General features: G+C 34.8%; 1 protein-coding gene across 1 annotated transcript in view; it reads left to right on the top strand.

Moving 5' to 3' along the window:
- SGCZ (sarcoglycan zeta) overlaps positions 1–3,285 on the top strand; it is a 125,704-nt gene extending 122,419 nt beyond the window's left edge. Inside the window, exons 7-8 of the mRNA XM_031440419.2 lie at positions 2,878–2,989; positions 3,091–3,285. Of these exons, the coding sequence (XP_031296279.2) occupies positions 2,878–2,989; positions 3,091–3,285 (307 nt within the window). The remainder of the gene's footprint in view (positions 1–2,877; positions 2,990–3,090) is intronic.
- The last annotated feature ends 17,230 nt before the right edge of the window (positions 3,286–20,515 follow it).

Raw genomic sequence — 20,515 nt, 5'->3', positions numbered from 1 at the left:
CCGTGCCATTATTTCAGTTGTTGATTCCAGATAAACTTGCAATACACATTTTGCTTCCTTCTTATAAACAAATTTATTGCCAGGATCATATGAGCAAACTAGTAGATATGACAGCTTAACTAATCTAGAAATATGCTTTATAATACTTAAAACATATATTCATATTACCTTTCAGGATTTCTTCCCACTGCCATTGCACACTATAATACTTTGTCTGCCACAGCAAGAGAGAACTCTTTCTTAAATAGCTCACATCTTATTTAAAGAGTTGTTTTTATCATGCTAATCATTTCATTCAAATTATTCATAATGAATTATCCCATAATAAATATTGGTGGTTATTAATCTCCATTCTGCTCCTATTTAGTCACCGCTTTACTTACGTTCTTTTATTCAAAGTATCAGTAGAATCCTTGGATTCAATTACAGATTAGCATTGTGAATTTAGTATTATGTTGTAAAAAGTCATAACCAAAGGTTTTCAGCTGTGGCCATTTTTTAAAATATTAATAAAATAAAGATACAAAAAAGCACAATGCTTTCTATTAGAATAAAATAGCATGCAATTTTTCTGGGGAGAAGTATGAAATGAAGTAAAGAGGAAGATTTTGTATCATTGACTATGCCACAGAAAAGCAGATCCACCAATTGTTCAGCAGTATCGAAAAAATACAAGGCCTCTGCCCTTTGATAGTGTTTAAATTACTTAAGATTAGAATAAAAACACTATTGAAGTAACCAAAATAGGTAAGAATGAAACTGCACACAAAAGTCTGCACTGCAGAAGATTCAGTCATTCCAGACATAGAACTACAAGCAGTTTCAAATTCACCTCTGAGAACATGAATCACAATGTAGGTGGAACACTGAAAGTGTTATAATATGCAATGCAATAACTAAGTAACATACTGTTACAAGATCACAGAGGAAGAAGAAAACAATTTTTATTTTGCAGACTGATAAAAGATTTGCTACCACACTGGTAGGTCTGATTTCAACAGGTCAGAATGGAAGAAATGCATTCTTGGTGGAAAGGGGACAATGGGCCATGTTAAAAGCTTACGGGTGTAATTTGAAGGCCCAGGAAGAGTTTCAGAATAAATGGATTTATAGGGCAATATGGAATGCAAATATCAATTTTAGAAGTTGGAAAGTGAGCAGTGTCATAGTTACTACCTGAAGCAGAAAAGAACAAGCTATGAGCAAGTCCATCCAAGCTGCAGAAACCTGGTGAAGTTGAGCAAAGGGCTTGGGAAGAATCAATACATAACGCCCCTGTTTACCGCAGGGCTTACTTTTCTATCTCAAACCATAAAGATATCATTTTCTCTCTATTCTATTTTCTTTTTCTTTATTTTATTTTTTTTAACAAAAGGCCATCATTTATTCATTCATCCTTCTGTGGGTAGATGCTACACCTGTGAAGCTAACTTTCAAAATTCAGCATTTGATTTTATAAATGTCACTGGAATTAGACTGTTTATAACCATAGTTCTTCTTTTTCTCTCTCCTTGATTTAGTCCTTTTATTTATTTATTTTTGTTTTATATTATATTATTATTGAGGTAAAAGTGGTGTCTAACATTATATAAGTTTCAGGTGTATTCCATTACACTTTGACATCTGTATACATTACAAAGGGATCACCGCCAGCGGTCTAGTTATCTTCTATCACCATAAATTGACCTCCTTTTTCTCCTTTTAAAGGCCATGTTCATTTTAATTTACCAGCTAATAAAATCTACTTCCCATATGGGTGCAGTGACAGTGTGGGTCTCAGACGTGCATGGAATTAAGCATTGTCATATAGATAAATGTCGTCTAGAGCAGCCCCTAACTAGAGAGGAGGGTGGGGGCACTGCTGGCTAAGCTGAAGCAGCCACACCGTCAGTTTCAAGGCTGATCCTCCATAGCTGGGCTTGCCTTCCAGAGCTGTCACCTGCATGCCCTGCCTGTATAAAAACAGCCCCTCTCCACACTTACTCAGACAGGACTTCGATGAGGACAAATGTGTAAAACAAAACAAAAAAAAGAGTGGTTCTCCTGTCAATTTAGAGATGCCTTTAGGCAGTAATTAGCTATATAAGGATAGAATCTAGACACAGCTAGAGACGGCTATTTCTTTGCTCATTCAAATTCATGATCCAGTTTTCCTTTGGAACATTCCTCGAGTTTGTCAGAACATAACGATCTCTGTCCCTGAAAGTGTGGAGTCCATGATTTGGAATAAGTGAAATAATTTTGCCAGTTAGAAGATTTAGCAACATAGGTATTGAGTAGAGGTAATATATTTCATGGAGACGTCAAACTGGTTATGTCTATAATCACCAGTTGCTAATTGTGCACTTTATGTATCTACTTGGTGTAGACTGTGAGTCAACATGGTTTTATGAGCTCTTTAAAAAATTAGATCAGAGAGTAAGTTTTTTTAATTGAAATATAGTTGATTTACAATGTTGTGTTAGTTTCTGGTGTACGGCATAGTGATTCAGCTATATATATATATATATATATATATATATATATATATATATATATATATATATATATATTCTTTTTCATGTACTTTTTCATTATAGGTTATTTCAAACTATTGAATATAGTTCCCTGTGCTATACAGTTGGGCCTTGTTGTTTATGTTTTATATATAGTAGTTTGTATCCGCTAATTACAAACTCCTAATTTATTCCTCCTCCCTGCTAGAAAGTAGATTTTAAAAAATTAATTGCCCACCCCTTCAGCAATGGCATCTCCATTAACATCCTTATTTCTTTGTATATTCTTAAGACTAGGCATGATTAAGAAGTTAAATTAAGAGACTGTCAAAATCATTCATTTTCTGCGGTGTTTGAATACCTGAGCTGGCCCCGTAAGCAGATTGTACAACGTTGCTTTTCAGATGGACAGCATTCTGTCCCAATGCACCGTTGTCTCAAAGGAGAAGGCGGCAGCCGAGCGTTTGGGCTATACCTTAGGAGTCAGTTTGTTGGTTGGTTGCCAAGTCGTCTTTCTTGTTTTTATAGTACGCAGTAAAGCTCGCAATAATATAGGATGCCAAAGTAAATTAAAATGCAGTTTCTTTCTCCCTAGATATTTTTGAATGCGGATACAATCCGGCTGGGAAACCTGCCGACGGGCTCTTTTTCCTCGTCTTCCCCCAGCTCCTCCAGCTCCCGGCAGACGGTGTACGAACTGTGCGTCTGCCCCAATGGCAAACTTTACCTGTCTCCGGCCGGGGTCGGGTCCACTTGTCAGTCCAGTAGCAGCATCTGCTTGTGGAGCTGAAGTGACTGATTTCTCCTCACACCAGAATAGCCTTTTGTTCCTGTCCGTCTGCTTCACAGTTCTGCTCCGTTTCCCTCGTGATCAGTCCAGAGCTTCTCCAAACGGTCCACAGAGCAACTCCTTCCCATGCAAGCAGGGATGTGCGCCACACTCTCCGTGATTTACCGGACTGCTCAACACGGAGAGTGAGGGCCAGAACAGTGGGAAAACCATCTTTGGAAGGAAAACTGGATCATAACTCTTGCTCAGAAGGGAGGATAACATAGGTGCCTTTGCTACATGAAGTGAAGCACACAGTTTTAGATTTTTGCAGGACCTGGATATGGACTGCACATGTATACATTACATAGATGAAATTCGCAGTATCTGATGGCAGGATGAAATGGTTAACCCTGTAAGAAAACTAATTCTACAGTCTGAAAGCACAATTTTCCATTCATCTTTTTGGATGTCAACTTTTATCCCAAAATTTTAAAATTTTAAAGCATTATGTAATGCTTGCTTTACTAAAAATTAAATTCAGTACATGGTTTTTAACAAAAGACGAGACAGAATCCCACCCTGAGTTTTATTTGTTTCTTTAAACTAACAATGTGTTGTTACTCTTTGTCTACTAAGTCTAGAATTTTGTACATTAGGTAATTTTGAAAGCTCTCAGCAATATAATCTTTACAGAATTAACAAAATGCCATTATACCGTCATCTGTTAGATCTGAATGGCCTTATATAAGTATTTACTTGGCTACTGCATGTGACGTATTTGCTTTTAACAAAACATCTAATTTATTGCAATACAAGGTAGGATTAAGAGGGACATACTGATGGTGTGGAAATCATAGTTTTTTTTTTTTTTAATTCACATGCTATCCTATCCTTTACACCTAGGTTCCAATAGTACAATTTTTGTTTGCTTCATTCACTTTATACTTGACTCGGACTGCTAAAATTCATACATCCTCTAAATAAATAAAAACTACCGTGATGCGTAATGCTGAGAATGAATTCAATTTCCATTGAAATACCATCTACAGAATTGTATCTATGTATTTTTATTAGTAATTAAAACTTAAGGATGATAGAAATTAAATTAAAAATCCCTGTTTAAACAGTAAAATATACAAATGTTTAAAAATATGTTGAAAATGTGTTTACTCCATTAGATTCATTTTTTAAGGAATTTTTAGTCACATTTCCTTTCAGCTCTTAACATTTAGTTACTTTTATTAGACTGTTCAGCTACCCTGACATCAGAAAGCATAGTTCTTCCCATCCTCCGCTGTTTATTTTTGTAAAGTAGCTCCTAATCACTCACTCCAGAATCCTGTAGATTTGTTTATCACAACACTCCTTAACTCAAATTCTTGAAACTTAGAGAATCCAAGAATATAAAATTGTATTAAATATTTCCTATTTTGGGAAGATGACGTGATTACTGTAAGGTAAGTCCTTAATTTTCCCATGTCAATCCATCTTTTTCTCCCCCATACACATGGTAACAGGTGTGTGGAGGTTTCATTTTGGGAGTCCATGACTGTAGAACCTTTGGAGTGCAGGACTTTACAGCACAGATGAAGGGGAAGATTGGAATTTGGACAAATTTGGACCAAGTAGGAACTATGAGTAATGCAAGCAGCAAAGTGAACCATTTGCCCAGAATTATCCTGTTTGGATAACCTATCAAATACCTGGAACAGCTCTATTTCACTAAATATATTCTGTACTCAGCAGAAAAGTCAGAAAGCTAGTGCAGTTTTATTACTTTTGAAATAGAACAATTGACTTGTGCTTGGGGATTATTATATACAAATTCGAGTCAATATTGGAGTAAGAATTAAGGTATGCAATTGCTTAAAAATGTCATATCCTAACACAGGAGTTTAATTTATTTAAGTTAAAACATTCAAATTTAGTATGAGAAATTCTTAGATTGGTTTTTGCATAACACAAAGTGTAACAAGAAATTTTGAGAAATTATGAGTGCTAATCACTGTATTATGGACTTTTTAGGAAAACACTGTGTATTAATTTGAGACACATTCAAGTTCTAAACATCCCTAAATTAAAACAATTAGCAATTTTCTTAGTCAAATGGGAACAGTTCTTCTGATTAGTGATTAGCCCTGTTTCTAATCTCAGCTCTGTACTAATCAGTGAGCTGATTTCAGCAGTCTGGGAATATCTCCAGGCTTCAGTGCATTCAACTTTACAACAATAGTATTGAATCAAATGGTCTCTTGAGATTCCTTCCAGCTCTAACACATTTTAATTCCAAGAGTGACTAGTATAGAAGTTGGAAGGGGTCATCAAAATTTTAAACTATATGTCATGAGAGGAGAAAAGATAAAAAGTGTAAAAACCAATTCCAGCAAGGGGCTATCAAGTATTGAATTCACATGTATTTTGAAATGTTATAAACACAATTCAAAAAAATGTATAAGATTTAGACAATGTCTAGACGATGTAAAACCATCTGCTCAATATAGCAGAAAAAAATAGTGATACAGGTGGCTTTCCTATCCAACACTAAATAGTTGGTTTAAATTACTTGACTGGCTGTTTTAGATTCCTTAGAATCTAAGTATAAACAGCCTCAGAGTTCAGGCTTCTATCAAAGGCACAGAAGATTGTTCCAAGAAGTCTGATTTCCTCATAAAAGAAGGCTTGGTTCTTTCTTGACACAGTTTCCTTGATTGCAGACTACCCAGATTCATTATCAGGTCTTCCAGTACCATTTCTATGTTACAAAAATACAAATATAGTGCAGTTTACCTAGATGCAAATTCCATCTTTCCCAAATTACGCTCAGAAAAGTGATTCTTTTAAAATGTACTACATGAACCCTAAACTTGGTATCCAGCTTAACTGGAGAAGACAGGAAAAGAAGGAGGGAAGAGGATAGGAAAGAAGGGTAGCAAAAAGGAAGGAAACTGACAGTATTGCCAGCACTTAAATTCTTAGCTGAGAAAAGATAACCTGAGAAGTATCTGAGTTCACATTCTGAGGTCAAAAGGAGAGAAGCAGAGAACATTTTTTTTTTTCTTCCAGAAGATTTCAGTAAGACAAATCCAAAAAAAAAAGTCCAAATTTCCTCTAAAATCTCTATACTTCTTAGTCCTATTTTTTCTCTTATTTTATTCTGAACCATAAGCTTTATAATCTGGTATAAAATTATTTATCTAAGAATTTAAGATAATTTTATGCTTCATATTTTACATTAACCTGGAAATGTTAGATTTCAGTTCCTCAAATCTCTGAAAATGGAGCCAGGAGTTCAAGTTGTGGTTCTGCCCCTCCCCACTCATGTGACCTTAAAGAAATATATTTAATTATCTTGGCCACAGTGTACTTCTCTTTGCGAGGGGTACACCAAACTAGAAGCTTTCTGTGGCTACTTTCGTCTCTAACTTTCACTGATTAACTTAAGACAAGACTCAGCAATCTTGAGATCAGTACTAGCTGTTACTGATCTCCTTCTATTCCCTTACATGTTGTTTATAAATGTTGAAATGCAAATTTTCCAGCATCCAATTCCTTTTCCTTTTTCTATACTCCCTTTGTTGCTCTAACCATTTGAACATGAATCTCCCTTCCTGAAAATCATGCTTTCTTGACAGACTTCAGTAATATGGTTAACATTAAAGAGAAAAACAATATATTTAGTTCTTATTAAAGATGATTATGAAATTAATAGAAATATTTACCAAATATTAATACTCTGTTGATCATTCTATTATTACTTATCTCCATCAAACTAAAAAGCATTGGTCTTTTGCAGAAATGTTAATTTGATCGTGAAGGTCAGTTGCTAAATGTTCTGTAACATGTTATGCCATTCAGAGTTCCTACATATTTTGCCACCTGAATTACTCGGTTGGACAGTGCCTCATTTTATAAACCTGGTATTTTATACAGTAAAACTCTTCATAAGTTTTGTCACTGCAAACATGGCATCCCTGTATGAGGCAGAAGTAGGTAGAGGGATGGAGACTGTTTAATGCATTTAACTGCTGTATTTCATAGCAGGTAATATCAATATCATAATATTAAATTATTAAAATAGCTGGAGATATTTAATAGCCAAATTCTCTATATAGCCATCAAAACCAAACTCACCTTTGAGTCTCCTACGAGTGAAGTCTTGTCACCTTATTCTTCTAGTAGCTTTGGTCTAATTAGAATTGCTCATGTGACCATATTTAAAGATACTTGGAGAAATTATTTTCCTCTATGTACTAGTGTATATTATAGTAATGAATATTACAAAATGTTATTATCACAAAGTAAAAGAATATTGCATTATTATTCTTTTAAAATAATCATAAGCTAATGAATGATCGCATTGTACACTGTCATTCACATTGTTTTATATCGCACTTCATTTGCTGTTTAAATGTCAAAGACCAAAGACTGGGATTTCTATTGCATTTAACTCTACAAAACTGCTGCTTCTACTAATTAATTCAAATGAATAGGAGGGTTTATAATTGTAACATGAGGTGGTAAACATACTCCTTGCAGAATTCTGAGCTGTAGATCATTGATTAGTGCTTTTGTTTTAGAAGGATAACTTCATTAGTGCAGTCCACTTACCTTTTACACATGCATAAGGACGCCTTGCTATTCATAAAACCAGTATATAAAGACTATATCCTAAAATGGGCCCAGGATGGATTTACTCACCTGAGTTTAAACTTTCATTGCTTGCTAAAAATTCTTTGGAAAATACAATTAATTCGAAATTCTTTTAGAACCAGAGGGCTATTTTTTAAGTGTTGATTGAAGCAGTTCCACTCTTTGAGAAAGTCAATGAGAAACATGAAAGGAAATGAGGTATAATGAACTGTGATTCTTTCTGTTTTTGCAGTCTTAATATCTCATTTGTTTGACTATTTATAAATAAAAGCCAAACAGGGTTAAAGATGTGCAAAGACATTTACTAACAATGGAAATATGTAATTTCAAGTTTGAGTGTCTCGTTATTTATACAATTCTTTAAACCAGGTCCACTACTCATTTATTTTGTTTTGTAATTTTCATGTAAATGTTTTCTTGTATATATAGAAATATGAAAAATGGAACTATTTTCTTACACATACTATGCAATATGTTTGTAAAATCGCAATATTACCAAAATTACAAAAGCTGTGCTTTTGTACTCTATCTTGCTTTATGTAAAATCAGTCTTTTTCTATTTAAATGGACTATCTGTCCCATAAATTGTAGATAACATATCTATTCAAAAATCAGTCTATTGTATCTTTTGTTTAGTTTGGGGGTGGATTAGGTTATATTTCTTTTGGGAGAAAATGCAGCAAAGTTTGGCAGTTGGGAATTTTTTTTTTTTCTCAGAAAATGAGAACTTTGAAGCATGCAATGAGCTCATATAATTTAAGATTTCTCCTGTAATTTCTGTATTTTGTCCTAATTTTGGTGCTACTGTGTAACCATGATTAAATGTGATAGTCAAAACAAAGAGGACCAGAACTCATATGCTATTATTTCATTTACTGTATTGAGAAAAAAGTTCAAAGAGGAGGGATAATAGCGTTAGTATTGCATGGAGACCATTTTCAATCGTCTGTTTTAAACATCACTTCTGTTAAGATGTGTGCTTTAAAAACCTTAGTTTACTCTATATATTTATACTTGCTCAAGATGCTTGTCTTATGAAAAGCTGGACATACTGTTCCTCTTAAATATTATGACCAATGAAACTAAAGAATTCAAATTGATTTAAAAGTCATGATCACTACATTTTACAAGATGATTATCTTATAGTTTATCCATTCTGGACTTTCCATTATTCAATTTTGAGGATAAGAGTAGAAAAATGGCTATTTGCTCACACACTCCTACACAGACATACATCATCACACACAAATGCACATATATGTGCAATGCTGAATATACACACATACTAATCGTCATATATTTATTTGATGCTGCATTTCTTTATTTCCTCCTTACACTCAAAATAAGAACCAGCATAACTTAAGACAATGACAAACTGTATCTTTAAGAGATATAATTCCCAGTGCAATACCTTGCATGCTTTGAGAGTGACATTATTACTCATAGGTTTCAAAAAAGCAGCAGGGTCTGTTTAAAGTTTTGTTTTTTAAGTCACTATTATTTTTTTTTTCTTTGCTGCCCAAATATCTCTATACACTGGTTTGGATATTAGAAACAAAACAAAACCAGAATCATTTACACTCCTCACAAAAGCTTTCAGATGTTAAATCTAAATAGAAAATAAATGAGTGCTTTTCACTTTGGGGAATCATATCTAGTCTATGACTTAAATTAATCTCCAAAAAAGTTCTGGATGGTTCTAGTAAGCAACCAGACACCTGCATACTTACTTCCAGTAGATCTTTGCACCGTTTACCAACCATAGTAAATGCCTGGTGTTTGGCAAACTCTTTTTTCTTATTAAGTGGAGGTGTTGGAGAGTAAAGATTGGCGGTGGATATTAAGCCAGATAATCCCAATGCAGGGCTTTATTAGTGTTTTCAGAGCACTGGCATATTGCTAAAAGAACAGCTACTGAAGACAGAACTTACAGAAACTGAAAATGTTGCTGTTGCTTCTTATAGTTACCAAGCAGAAGCTTACCTTCTTTGGGGGAGTCACGTGACAAATTTTAGCAGGAAGGGCTAGTACCATGGAACATTTTATTGAGCGTGATTCTAGAACAAAGCTCAGGCTCTCCAGGAAGGAGTGGCACGATGGCTTATAACATCAAAGGTTCTGGAGTGCTTCGTGAATGGCAGTACCTGTGCAACTGTAGCAGTGAGCTGGTCTCTGAGGTCTTTCAGCGCAATACTGGGCCTCAGTTTCCCGAACTGTATAATAAGGGGGTCACATTCAAAATACTTTTAAATGCATCAGTGTTACCTTAATATCCTTTAAAATTATAGTGTTTAATTTTGTGCTATATAGAATTTACTTTTACACTAATGTGGAAGTATAACATACAGAGCAATGTACTGAAATGAAAGGAATAAAGAACAGAGGTGAAGGCTGTCCAACACTTGATAAATTATGGTCCATTACACAATTCAGAGCACACAATGGAACTCCCTGGGTAATGAGAGTTATCTGAGCTCTAGACAACAGTTTTACTTGATAACTGTTCAAAGAGAGAAGTAAATGAATCAACACTGGTTAAGTATATATACTTTTTTAACACTGAATTAAAACTATTTATGTTACTCCTTTATCATCTCAAATATTTATTGGATAAAATTTAATTAATCCCAATTTTATAGGCAAAAAAGATGTGATTTGGAGTGGTTAAGCACATCACCCGAAATACTTTTTTGTGTTTTAGATTTAAGGCGTGCATTTGCTCATTTATTCACTAAATGGTGACAAGTATCTCCATATATCAAGCACTATTCTGCTGTTCTAGACACTGGTAAACAGTGGTCATCCCAGCAGATAGAGAAGATTATGACTCTTGTGAAGTTTGGGCTGGCAAGGGAATGCAGACCACACATAATGTAAAAACAAATAAACAAGATAATGTGGTAATGTGAAAAGTTCTACGAAGAAAATAAGCAATGAGAGACTGACAGGGTGAGTCTCACTCATTATGATAAGCAGTTTAAGAGGAATAAGAACCTCATAATTTCAAAGGCTTCAGTCAGGACATTTTCTGGGTGTTGTGCAGTAGGATCTGTGCTGACCCAACCATGTGAAAACCAGGGTACCGAGTAGGAGAACAGTCATGAGAACAGAGACTGGGAACATTTATTTGATTTCAATAATATGAACAGTGCTTTACTAGAGAAATATAAAGCAAGAATAAATCTACACTGCAATTGTTAAATCTACAGTTGGATTCTAAGTCAAAACTGATTTGCAATTTTAATTACAATCTCTTATGAGATTTTGCATTTTGGCCTTGGACACACTCACTGTCTTTTAACACAGACCATTTTTACCCCTGTTGATTTTTATCTCCTGGCTGCATGTGGGAAATTATGTGTTTGAGTACGAACATAATCCATTACCCCGCAACAACAAAAAGTTTTGTATTATGGAATGCCTCTCCCCAGCATAATAAATCTCAGAATGTAGAATGTTTTTCTAATGATATAAAATATGAGCTTTGATGTCCTGAAAAAAAAAAAAAGACTGCTAATTTATTGTGCAATCACATTCTACCAGAAGGATTCCATTAGAATCACATTCTACTTTTGGATTCTGACCCTTAAAAAGTGCTGCTTGTGTTATGTCAAATGACTTATTAGCTACTTTTACTTTTGATGTGTCTGTTAGAATAAGTTAATAAAACTGACCTAACTGTTATCACAAAATATATCCCAAGCTAAAGCAGTTTTGTCTCTGTCTGGGACCATGTAAGTGGGGTACGAGTTTGGTTATATTACTTTTTTTTTTTAATTGGGCACCCTAATGTTTTATATTGTTAGGGTGCCTCCAGAGTACAGTCTGATAAATCTGCATGGCTGACCATATTGATTGATATAGTACTTGGAAGCTCTAATGTGTAACTTTCAAAATATTTAACAAATTATATGAAGAAGTTTGGACCAGATAATTTTCCAATTTAGAATCTTTGGATTTTATGATATTTTTAAAGGGTATGCAGACCAGGTCATTTCCTCTAATACAGCTTGTTATTATGCTGAAGGGTAATCTTAGCATAGTTACCATGGAAAAATGCTTGGTGATAAATACTTATTAATTGGAACAATTAAAACAGAGGAAAACAATTGAATCAGAGGACCAGTATCTAATATTATCAACTTAGAGGGAACCATCGTTTGCATCGCAATAACTCTCTGGTTTTCAAAGATGAACCAGTTCAGTTTGGAGCTATACCTCTTGTCAATGGTGACATGAAAAATAGATTCCCAGGCTCTGATTCATCAACTTTCCACGTAGCTTTAAAGAAAATTGATCTACCATATTTTCATCACCCCCTGAATGGGTATAGCCAAACAAACACAAACATCCTCTAGACTTCTAAAATGCATACATATTTGTGCTAAGAAGTAGTGTTTAAGCATCATTTGATAATTGGTTTTAAGTAACTTAGTTATTTTGTTAATAGTGGCCCAGAATAATCAGCTGTCCATATTGAAATTATGGTAAAAAAGTTGAAGAATTATTTATATTATTACAGATCAGAAAGTGGAAATAAAACTAATTGTACTTATTCTGACTCAACTTTATCTTTCTCAGTTTTTGTTCTGTGTTATTTATAACCAATGTCTTATTCCGCATTTTGCAAATGTTTACGTATGATTGTTTTCTACTTTACATACTCCTAAGAGTTGAAGATTGATCTAGTTGAATTAACGTGATGATGTGATAAATGCAAAAACTGTTAAATTTTTTTCTAGCATAAACTCTAAAGACAATATGCAAGATAAATTAGAGGAATATTTTAACATGGTGACTACATTGTCTAAAATGTATAGCTTTTTAATGTAGTTTAGCTACATATTTTCAAATTAAAGATGCATTGAAAATGTCAAAGAAAATTGACCTTATATCTGCAACATTGTGTTACACCATTCTGCAAAGGTAGGGAAATATATTTCAATCCATTTTGTGTAACAGCAAGACTTGATCTGAATTGTTGGGAAACAGTTTTAGCTTTTGGCCCACCTACCATGTTTCTAAGTCCTGTAATGCTGTGTGAATGGATAGTCAAAAAGAATTCAAATGTCCATTTACTGCATAACAATGGTCAGCCATTGTCTATAAAACACAGCATTCAAAAATGGCAATGAATTATAGGAACTATATTATATTTTGAAAATTAAAGAGAAATGAATAACTAAAAATATTAAAAGGTTAAAAGCAATTATTCTCATTAAAATGCATAATTTACTTTGAGCTGAAAGCCATTATTTGCAAATATGACCATCTAGAGGATGGCTTCAACAAATTATTTTCAGAGAAAATAAAAGACAAATAATACCTTTAAGTGTTGCAATTTCTGCAGGCTGGGCTTCTCAGTCCATGGTGTCAGGATTAGCCTGGTTTTTCATGACCTCAGAAAAGATGAATGATGTCAAAAATCAATAAACAAAAGGAAAAAAGTACATGGCTGAAAGCAGTAATTATTCATTGTTTGAGTAATTTGCATTTCTTCTGATTCTTATCATTTCTGAAGATGTATTTAAGTAATCATAATCTGGTACTTAACAGTTCTCATTTAATCCTCTACACTTTTCTCCAATTACGTTTATCCAATAGATAAAAATATAACTGTGACATTTTTCTTTACCCAAAGAATCCAACAAAATGGCTTTAACCTAAAACACCCAAATTTTCTATTTGGAAAATCTAACTACAGTAACAAAATACAGCTGCTTTCCAAAAGAAAAGATTGGATTTCCCTACCATAACATAGTTTCTGGAGTAAAACTTTCATCTTATACTAATAGAGATAAGCTCTATTTTTATGTGAAAAAAATGAGCCAGTTGATCTCAAATATAAGGCTTTTCAACAGAAATGACTTTGTGATTATTCAAGCTGTATAGGAAACTCTTTAGAATATAATTATGCTTCCCTAAAATTTATATTATCTAACACATACACCCTTAGTTTCCTTTGGGAGATTTAGGAGCAGTATGCTAACTCCTCACAAAGCTCAATGAAAGTCCATGTTTATTCATGATTACAAAGCTTGTTTGCAGAAAAACACATTGCTTATCCTAAGTATGCTGGAAGCAATGAGTACAAGTTATACTTTTTAGAGACAGACATTTTTATATATAAATTAAAAAATAATAATTGCTAATTTTTATAGCAAAGAAAAAATAAATTTCGGCTACAAAACTCTAGCTTCTGGGACAACATAATTTACAGCAGTAGAACTAATGTCCCTACATAATTTTAAGGTGTATAAGCATATTTTCCAAATATATAATATTGTACAGTTAATTTTAAAATATCACTTTAGTTAAATAATTGTTATAATAAAATATTTACATTCCAATAAAACTTCAAAATAGTATATTATATCCTTTAGAAATATGTTTTTACTGGGATTATTAGAAAAATATATAAATGTAATATATTGTAAAAATTTTTAATGTACTTTGGACTTTTAATATAAATGTAAATAAAAATATTTAGTAAACATTATAGCCAAATGTGATAACTTTGTCTTTCATACTAGATACAAGGCTTTTGTCATTGGAATAACATCGTTTATTTTAGGAAGAGAAAAATTTCCTGGGAAAATAGTGGTAAATAAATTATAAAGCATCAAAACATCTACCAACATGAAAGTCACTCAAAATGCAAAATGACCCTTTATCTCTGCTATGATAATATGCCTTTTATTGCTGAGAAGTGAGAATTATTCTGCAAATATGCATTTCCTTCAATTAGGTTTTCTCTAAAAACACAGCCTGTGGAAAAAGGCAAGATTTACCTCTAACCAAAATGGGCTATAAGTTTCTTAACGCACACTTACATGTATTACATTGGATTAGTGTTTACAAATGTTTCGCTGAACTCTAGTTTGACAAAATACAGACAAGACTGTGGGAAAAAAGCCATATGGACAAAACAAAACAAAAAAACTGTACAGGACTAACATCATAGGAAAGACTGGACAAGTAAAGTCATACAAATCCTTTACTTATTAAAGCCTTTACTATGTATACTTACTTAAATATTAATATTTAATAACTTCAAGATGGAGATCCACTTTGCAATACCTCTTGGTTATTTAATCAGAAAAACCTATTTTTACAGAAAATCTCATACTGAAGCATATCTTGGGGAAAGCTATTCTAGATTTTCCAGCAGTGAATCATATCGTTAACTTGAGATTTCACTTACATAAATTACCACATCATTGTGCAAAGAAATACTTCAAAACACATATCCATAGCATACTGAGATAACTTAATATTTTTTAGATAACAAAATTCTGATTTACCATAAGAATTATTTGTTTGTTGCATTTACCCTGCCAGTCTGAATTCTGATTCTCTCATCTTACTGCCTTTTGACAGTCATGAAGGCTTCCATGCCTGCCTATTTATGACAAGCACAGAAAATGATGTATTTCATAAAACTTGTCTTAGACGTGGATCATCATTTCCTCTTTTACAAGGTGGCATCCTGGCTAAGGCTACAGAATTTGTGAATCTGGAGAAGTGTGCCTTTTTATATTTAGTAATAACATAGAGAACTAGCAGTGCTATCATCCCACTGTTATTTCATAGTACTTTATATAGTATATTTAAAAATCACTTGTTCCTAGAGCATCTTTGTTTTCTTTAAATTTAGATCTTAAAAGCATTTTGTTAAAAATTTCTGTGAATAAAAATGTAGTCTTTGATTAAACAAATATTCACTTGTTAAAAGGTAAATGAGGATAAACTCAACTTTGAAGACAAGGAAACCTAGTACCAGATAATTTGTTATTCACTGATTCAAATTTGTCTTCTTTTTTTCATTATTTGTAAGCATTAATAATATAATCTTATCACTTTTAGACTATACCTAATGAACTGGAATGCCTGAAGTCTTTGCAAGAAGATACCAGCATCAGTTTTACTTGGAAAAAAAAAAAAAAACTTCCCACTATTTTTAAAAATAATTCATTTACATTATTATAATGACATCCAAGAAGCGGTATTTCAAGCAAAAGATGCAAGGAAAAAACCCACACTTCCAGACCATGAAAAGCCCAGCACAGTCATAAAGTGTACATATTAAATAATTTTCTATCTCCCCCCTTTTAGAATCATAAACTGTTAGAAATACATATTATCTCAAATTACGTTTAAAAAGGAGGAAATGTCAATCTGATAATACAGGAAAGAGCTAAGAAATATTCCATATATGTGAAGGCATTAGCATATATATTAGTAGGCAAATAGAGCAATATATATGAGAAAGAGTTAAAACTCCATATTACAAATAGTACCAAGTCAGAGACATATTATGGATTGATTTAAAGTTAGAGACAGCAGTGTCCTTCAGAACAGTTAGGGCCGGATTATTTCACTATTAGTACAGGAAATATTTCAATAACCAAAGACTGTTTCTGATATCAAAAACTGTTTCCTCTAGAGTCAAAGATGTGCAAAAAGTAGCTTATCTTTGTAAAAAACTATCCATAAAATATAGAATCTGCCACTGCAACTTAGTTCAAGTTACAGAGATATAACAATGTCCCATTGGAGACTGCCTGACCTCAATTCTGCCTCAAATGCCCTCTTTTTGTACAGATACTACTGTTTCCTTCCTTCAGAGCTCTCCTTAATTCTTCTCATCTTTTCTGCCAAATGTCTTTCCAGTTTTTTGTGGTGGGTTTAAGATAGCCAAGTGGCTTGAAAACTTCTACCCAAAATATCCTTAAAGACTCAATAATCATTGGTATCCAGAAAATCCATTTTTTGAAAGTGAACAGAGGTATTTTTCTTCTGTATTCTCTTATGCCCAGACACCTGCGAACCACTACATCGATCCCATTGTTCTGTGTTTGTAGTTTCTCGTCCAGCATTTCCTCCTGACTTTGATATCTTTATAACTGGATCTAGACATGACATCCAGAAAAACAACCCAGCAGTTAGCTTCTCCTTCACCCTAAAGCTACATAGCCCTTCATCCATAACATAACCTCACATGTAAAGTTGTTCTTCTATGGTTCAGCCACATCAATATAATTTATTTTTAATAATCCTTAAGAGTCCAAGAGTTCTGAATAATAATTGTATTATGAATATTCCTCTCTTACATTTACTTCATTTTTAAAAGAGAACTCATTGAATGCAATCTAGCTAAAATCTAAAATAGTTAAAATATTCTAGATAATAAGGATAAATAATTTGACTACAGATTATACAAATATGAAATAATATAATTAATGAATGTCAAGTAAGGTAACTGAAAACATTTAAATAATTAAATGTAAATAATATGAATATACTAATTATAATAAGTTTTAAACCATTCACTTAGAAAACAGACACTATGCTTTTTGGTGGAGATACAACACAATATTGAGTCCCACGAAACTTACCCTCATTATTTGCAGTGTTTGGGAAAATCTACTTAAGCACTAAATCAGTTTTAAGAAATAACAGGTAAGTGAGAAAATCAGAGAGCACAAAAAGAAACAGCAAGACTTGAAATAGAGGCAATCCTAATTTTCAGGAAAATGAAGGATATTAGTATGAAATTTGAAAACATAACATTTACTCAATCCTGACTGCATCCAGGAAAGGCAAACAGAATGTGGTAAAAAGCTCGTGTTTTAGTCAATTCTCTCACCAATTGTAACATATGGCTGACAGCTCAGCCATAAGTTAGCTTGTGGTTTGATTTTTCCCACAAAGTACAAAAAAAAATTGTTTTCTGATTTTTCTCAAAACACTTGAATACAAATAGGGTCTAGTAAGTGTATTCAAGAATTGCTAAAATCCCAGCAAGGAAAACAAATGCAGAAACAAATAAATAAAACACAGACATTACCAAAAAGTACTTCAAATAAATAAGTTTTGAAACAGTTTCAGTGTTTAATAACTGAATGTTCCTACATACTTGCCACACATTGCAGTATGTTCACTCTTCCACTGTGAGAAACAAGTTTTGTGGTTTGAATACCACAGATTGTATTTTTATTAATTATCAAACTTTCTTGCATCATGTAAAATTAGTTTTGTTTTGCTTTGTTTTCCCAAGTTGCAATTCATTAATGTTAAGTATGACATTTGCTAGAAGCCTTCCCAATGGAAGACTCCAGTTTTAGCTCCTCTACATTTATGTGAAAGAATGTTGTCTCCTCTATGCTGATGACTAATTACCAGGCAAAAGCTCATTAACACAGGCATACTGAGCATGTTATGTCATTGCGTGAATGCGCACTGGTCAGGCGTGAAAGCATGCCACAATTCATATTCAGAGTAAAAATTTAATATGGATGCATGTATATATCACAGAGGAAACATATAGATGTTCCTACAATCAACAACCCATAATAGGTGCAGTCAAAATTCTTTTCAGAAAACGCAACCTTGGTCATGGTGACTTCCATTACATATCTAAAAATCTTGCAAGATATGGTAGAGAAAACATTGTTTATTATCTGATCTTTTGGGGACTTCTCTACCTTATACATAAATCCTGCTGACTGATAGTGTGAACCAGAGTAAGAACTAGAGTGTGAACATGTAACATAGATATTGTGGATCAAACACACCCATGCGAAACTGCTTTGCAAGCTTGCTTCCATGTAGAATCCCTTTTCGGCAAATGCATTGCTGAAGGCATCCACTCTCTGACAGAAGTCACAACATCCTGTGCCCAGTGTCAGCAATGCGATGCATTCAGAGTGGTCAAGTCTTCACTCTGAAGCTGAGTGCTATAGGATAGCCTTTAATAAGTTCCATCATGGACTAATGTGGACTCTGGGTTTATTTTTCTAAGTTGCTACTTGTATCTTTATGCATGTGGCAGGTTAGGGTTAGGGTTAGGGTTTCTGTTCTGGACCTTGGTGAAGTGGCCCTCTACAGGAGACGTTCTATGCGTCCCAGCTGTGCACTCCCCCCTTGTCACCCAAGCAATATGCTCTAGGAGTTCCCCGCAGAAGGGCTGTGTGGGTCCTTCTGTGGTGTGGGCTGACTACGTGGGTGCTCTGGTGGGCTTGGTTGGCACCTAGTCTGGTTGGTTGCCAGGCCCTGCCTCCTGTGGATGCTACTGGCTGCTGTTTAGCGGGGCCACGACGTGGCTGGTCAAGGAGCCCTAGGCGGCCCCGGGACTAGTGCTGGCTCACCAGTGGGTGGAGTCAGGGTCCCAAATACTCTGGGGCGATTGCCCACCCACTGGCAGGTAAAGCCAGATCCTGGGGTTAGCGCCAGATTGCTGGCAGGCAGAGCTGCTTCCTGGAGTCTGGCTGCAGGACCTAGGACCCCACAGCTCATTTCAAATCCCTGGGGAGATAGGGGGCATGAGGGTTGGTTCTTAATATAGTTGGGTATTGGTACAGGGTGTCGGGAAGGTGGCTTTGGCCTGCCAGTGGGCAGGGCCAGGGCCCAGCTGGCCCCAGGGTAGGGTCTGGCGCATTGTAGGATCATAGTTTTCTTGCTTCTGGTGTCTGCCCTCTGGTGGGTGAGGCTGGTCTAGATACTCGAGCAAGCTTCCTGGCTGGAGGGGCTCAGTGACTGCACAATGGTGGCTGGAGCTGGCTCCTGGTCCACTGGTGGGCTGGGCTGTGTCTGGGGACATGTCCAGAGGTGGCTGTGGGCTCTTTAGTCTTTTAAGCAGCCAGTCTGCTGATGGGTGGGGCTGGCTCCCAGCCCAGTTGGTTGTTTGGCCTGAGGTGTCCCAGCAATGGCGCGTGGATATGTGCACGTGTTGTAAAACCACACACAAGAAGCACATGACAGAGACACACACTGACTTCAGGACTGTGGGGCAGGAGTGGGAGAGAAGGAAGCAGTGGGAGGGCCGGGGCTTCAGCACTGTCAATAACACTCCACTTTACGCCAAGAGAAAGGTAAGAAATGACAGGAAGGGATGGGAGGTGGGCGACCTTGAAAGGATGAGCAAATGAAGAGGAGGCTCGTGCCACTAAAATTCTCCAGTGAAGACTAACAATCTAATTCATATTACTTGTATTTCTCCTCCTAAATACCTCTCAGTGGTCTAGCATAATGTTTTGCTTTGTTTTATTTTCCTTCCAGACTGCTCTTCAAAGTAATACATTTTGTTTGGGCTCAGCTTTGAGCAGAGTGTTTTGAAATCAGCTTACTATTCCACATCACAAATGCTTTATAGATAAATATGGACCAGAGCATTTTTGTGTATTAGAACTAACTGAATTGATACAGTATCCATTCTTCAATGGTATTATAGTTCTCTGATAGAAACTGTCTCTTGAACTTGTAACGATTAAAAATGTGTAGCTGCTGAGCGGCATCTAAAAGTTACATATCCATTAAAAAAAATTCACAAAAGATGTGCTACTGTGTCTCCTAGCAGCACAGTCAGATGAGGTAGCTAGTTCCCTGGGCATTTCCACTGTGATTTTCTGCACTCCAGTCAGGGAGAGCTGCCACTTGGAACAGACCCAACATCTGATGATCACCTGTAAAAGCCATAATGGGTTGACAGGCTCTTTCTCAGCAGCTGACACACAGTCTTGTTTTTTTGTTTTGTTTTTGTTTGTTTGTTTGTTTTTTGGAGGTGGGCACAGACTACATGTTTAACACAATAATACCT

Source organism: Camelus dromedarius, chromosome 22 (assembly GCF_036321535.1).
Source record: "Camelus dromedarius isolate mCamDro1 chromosome 22, mCamDro1.pat, whole genome shotgun sequence".
NCBI classification, from domain to species: Eukaryota; Metazoa; Chordata; class Mammalia; order Artiodactyla; family Camelidae; genus Camelus; species Camelus dromedarius.
This window is presented reverse-complemented; position numbering and strand designations above follow the sequence as displayed.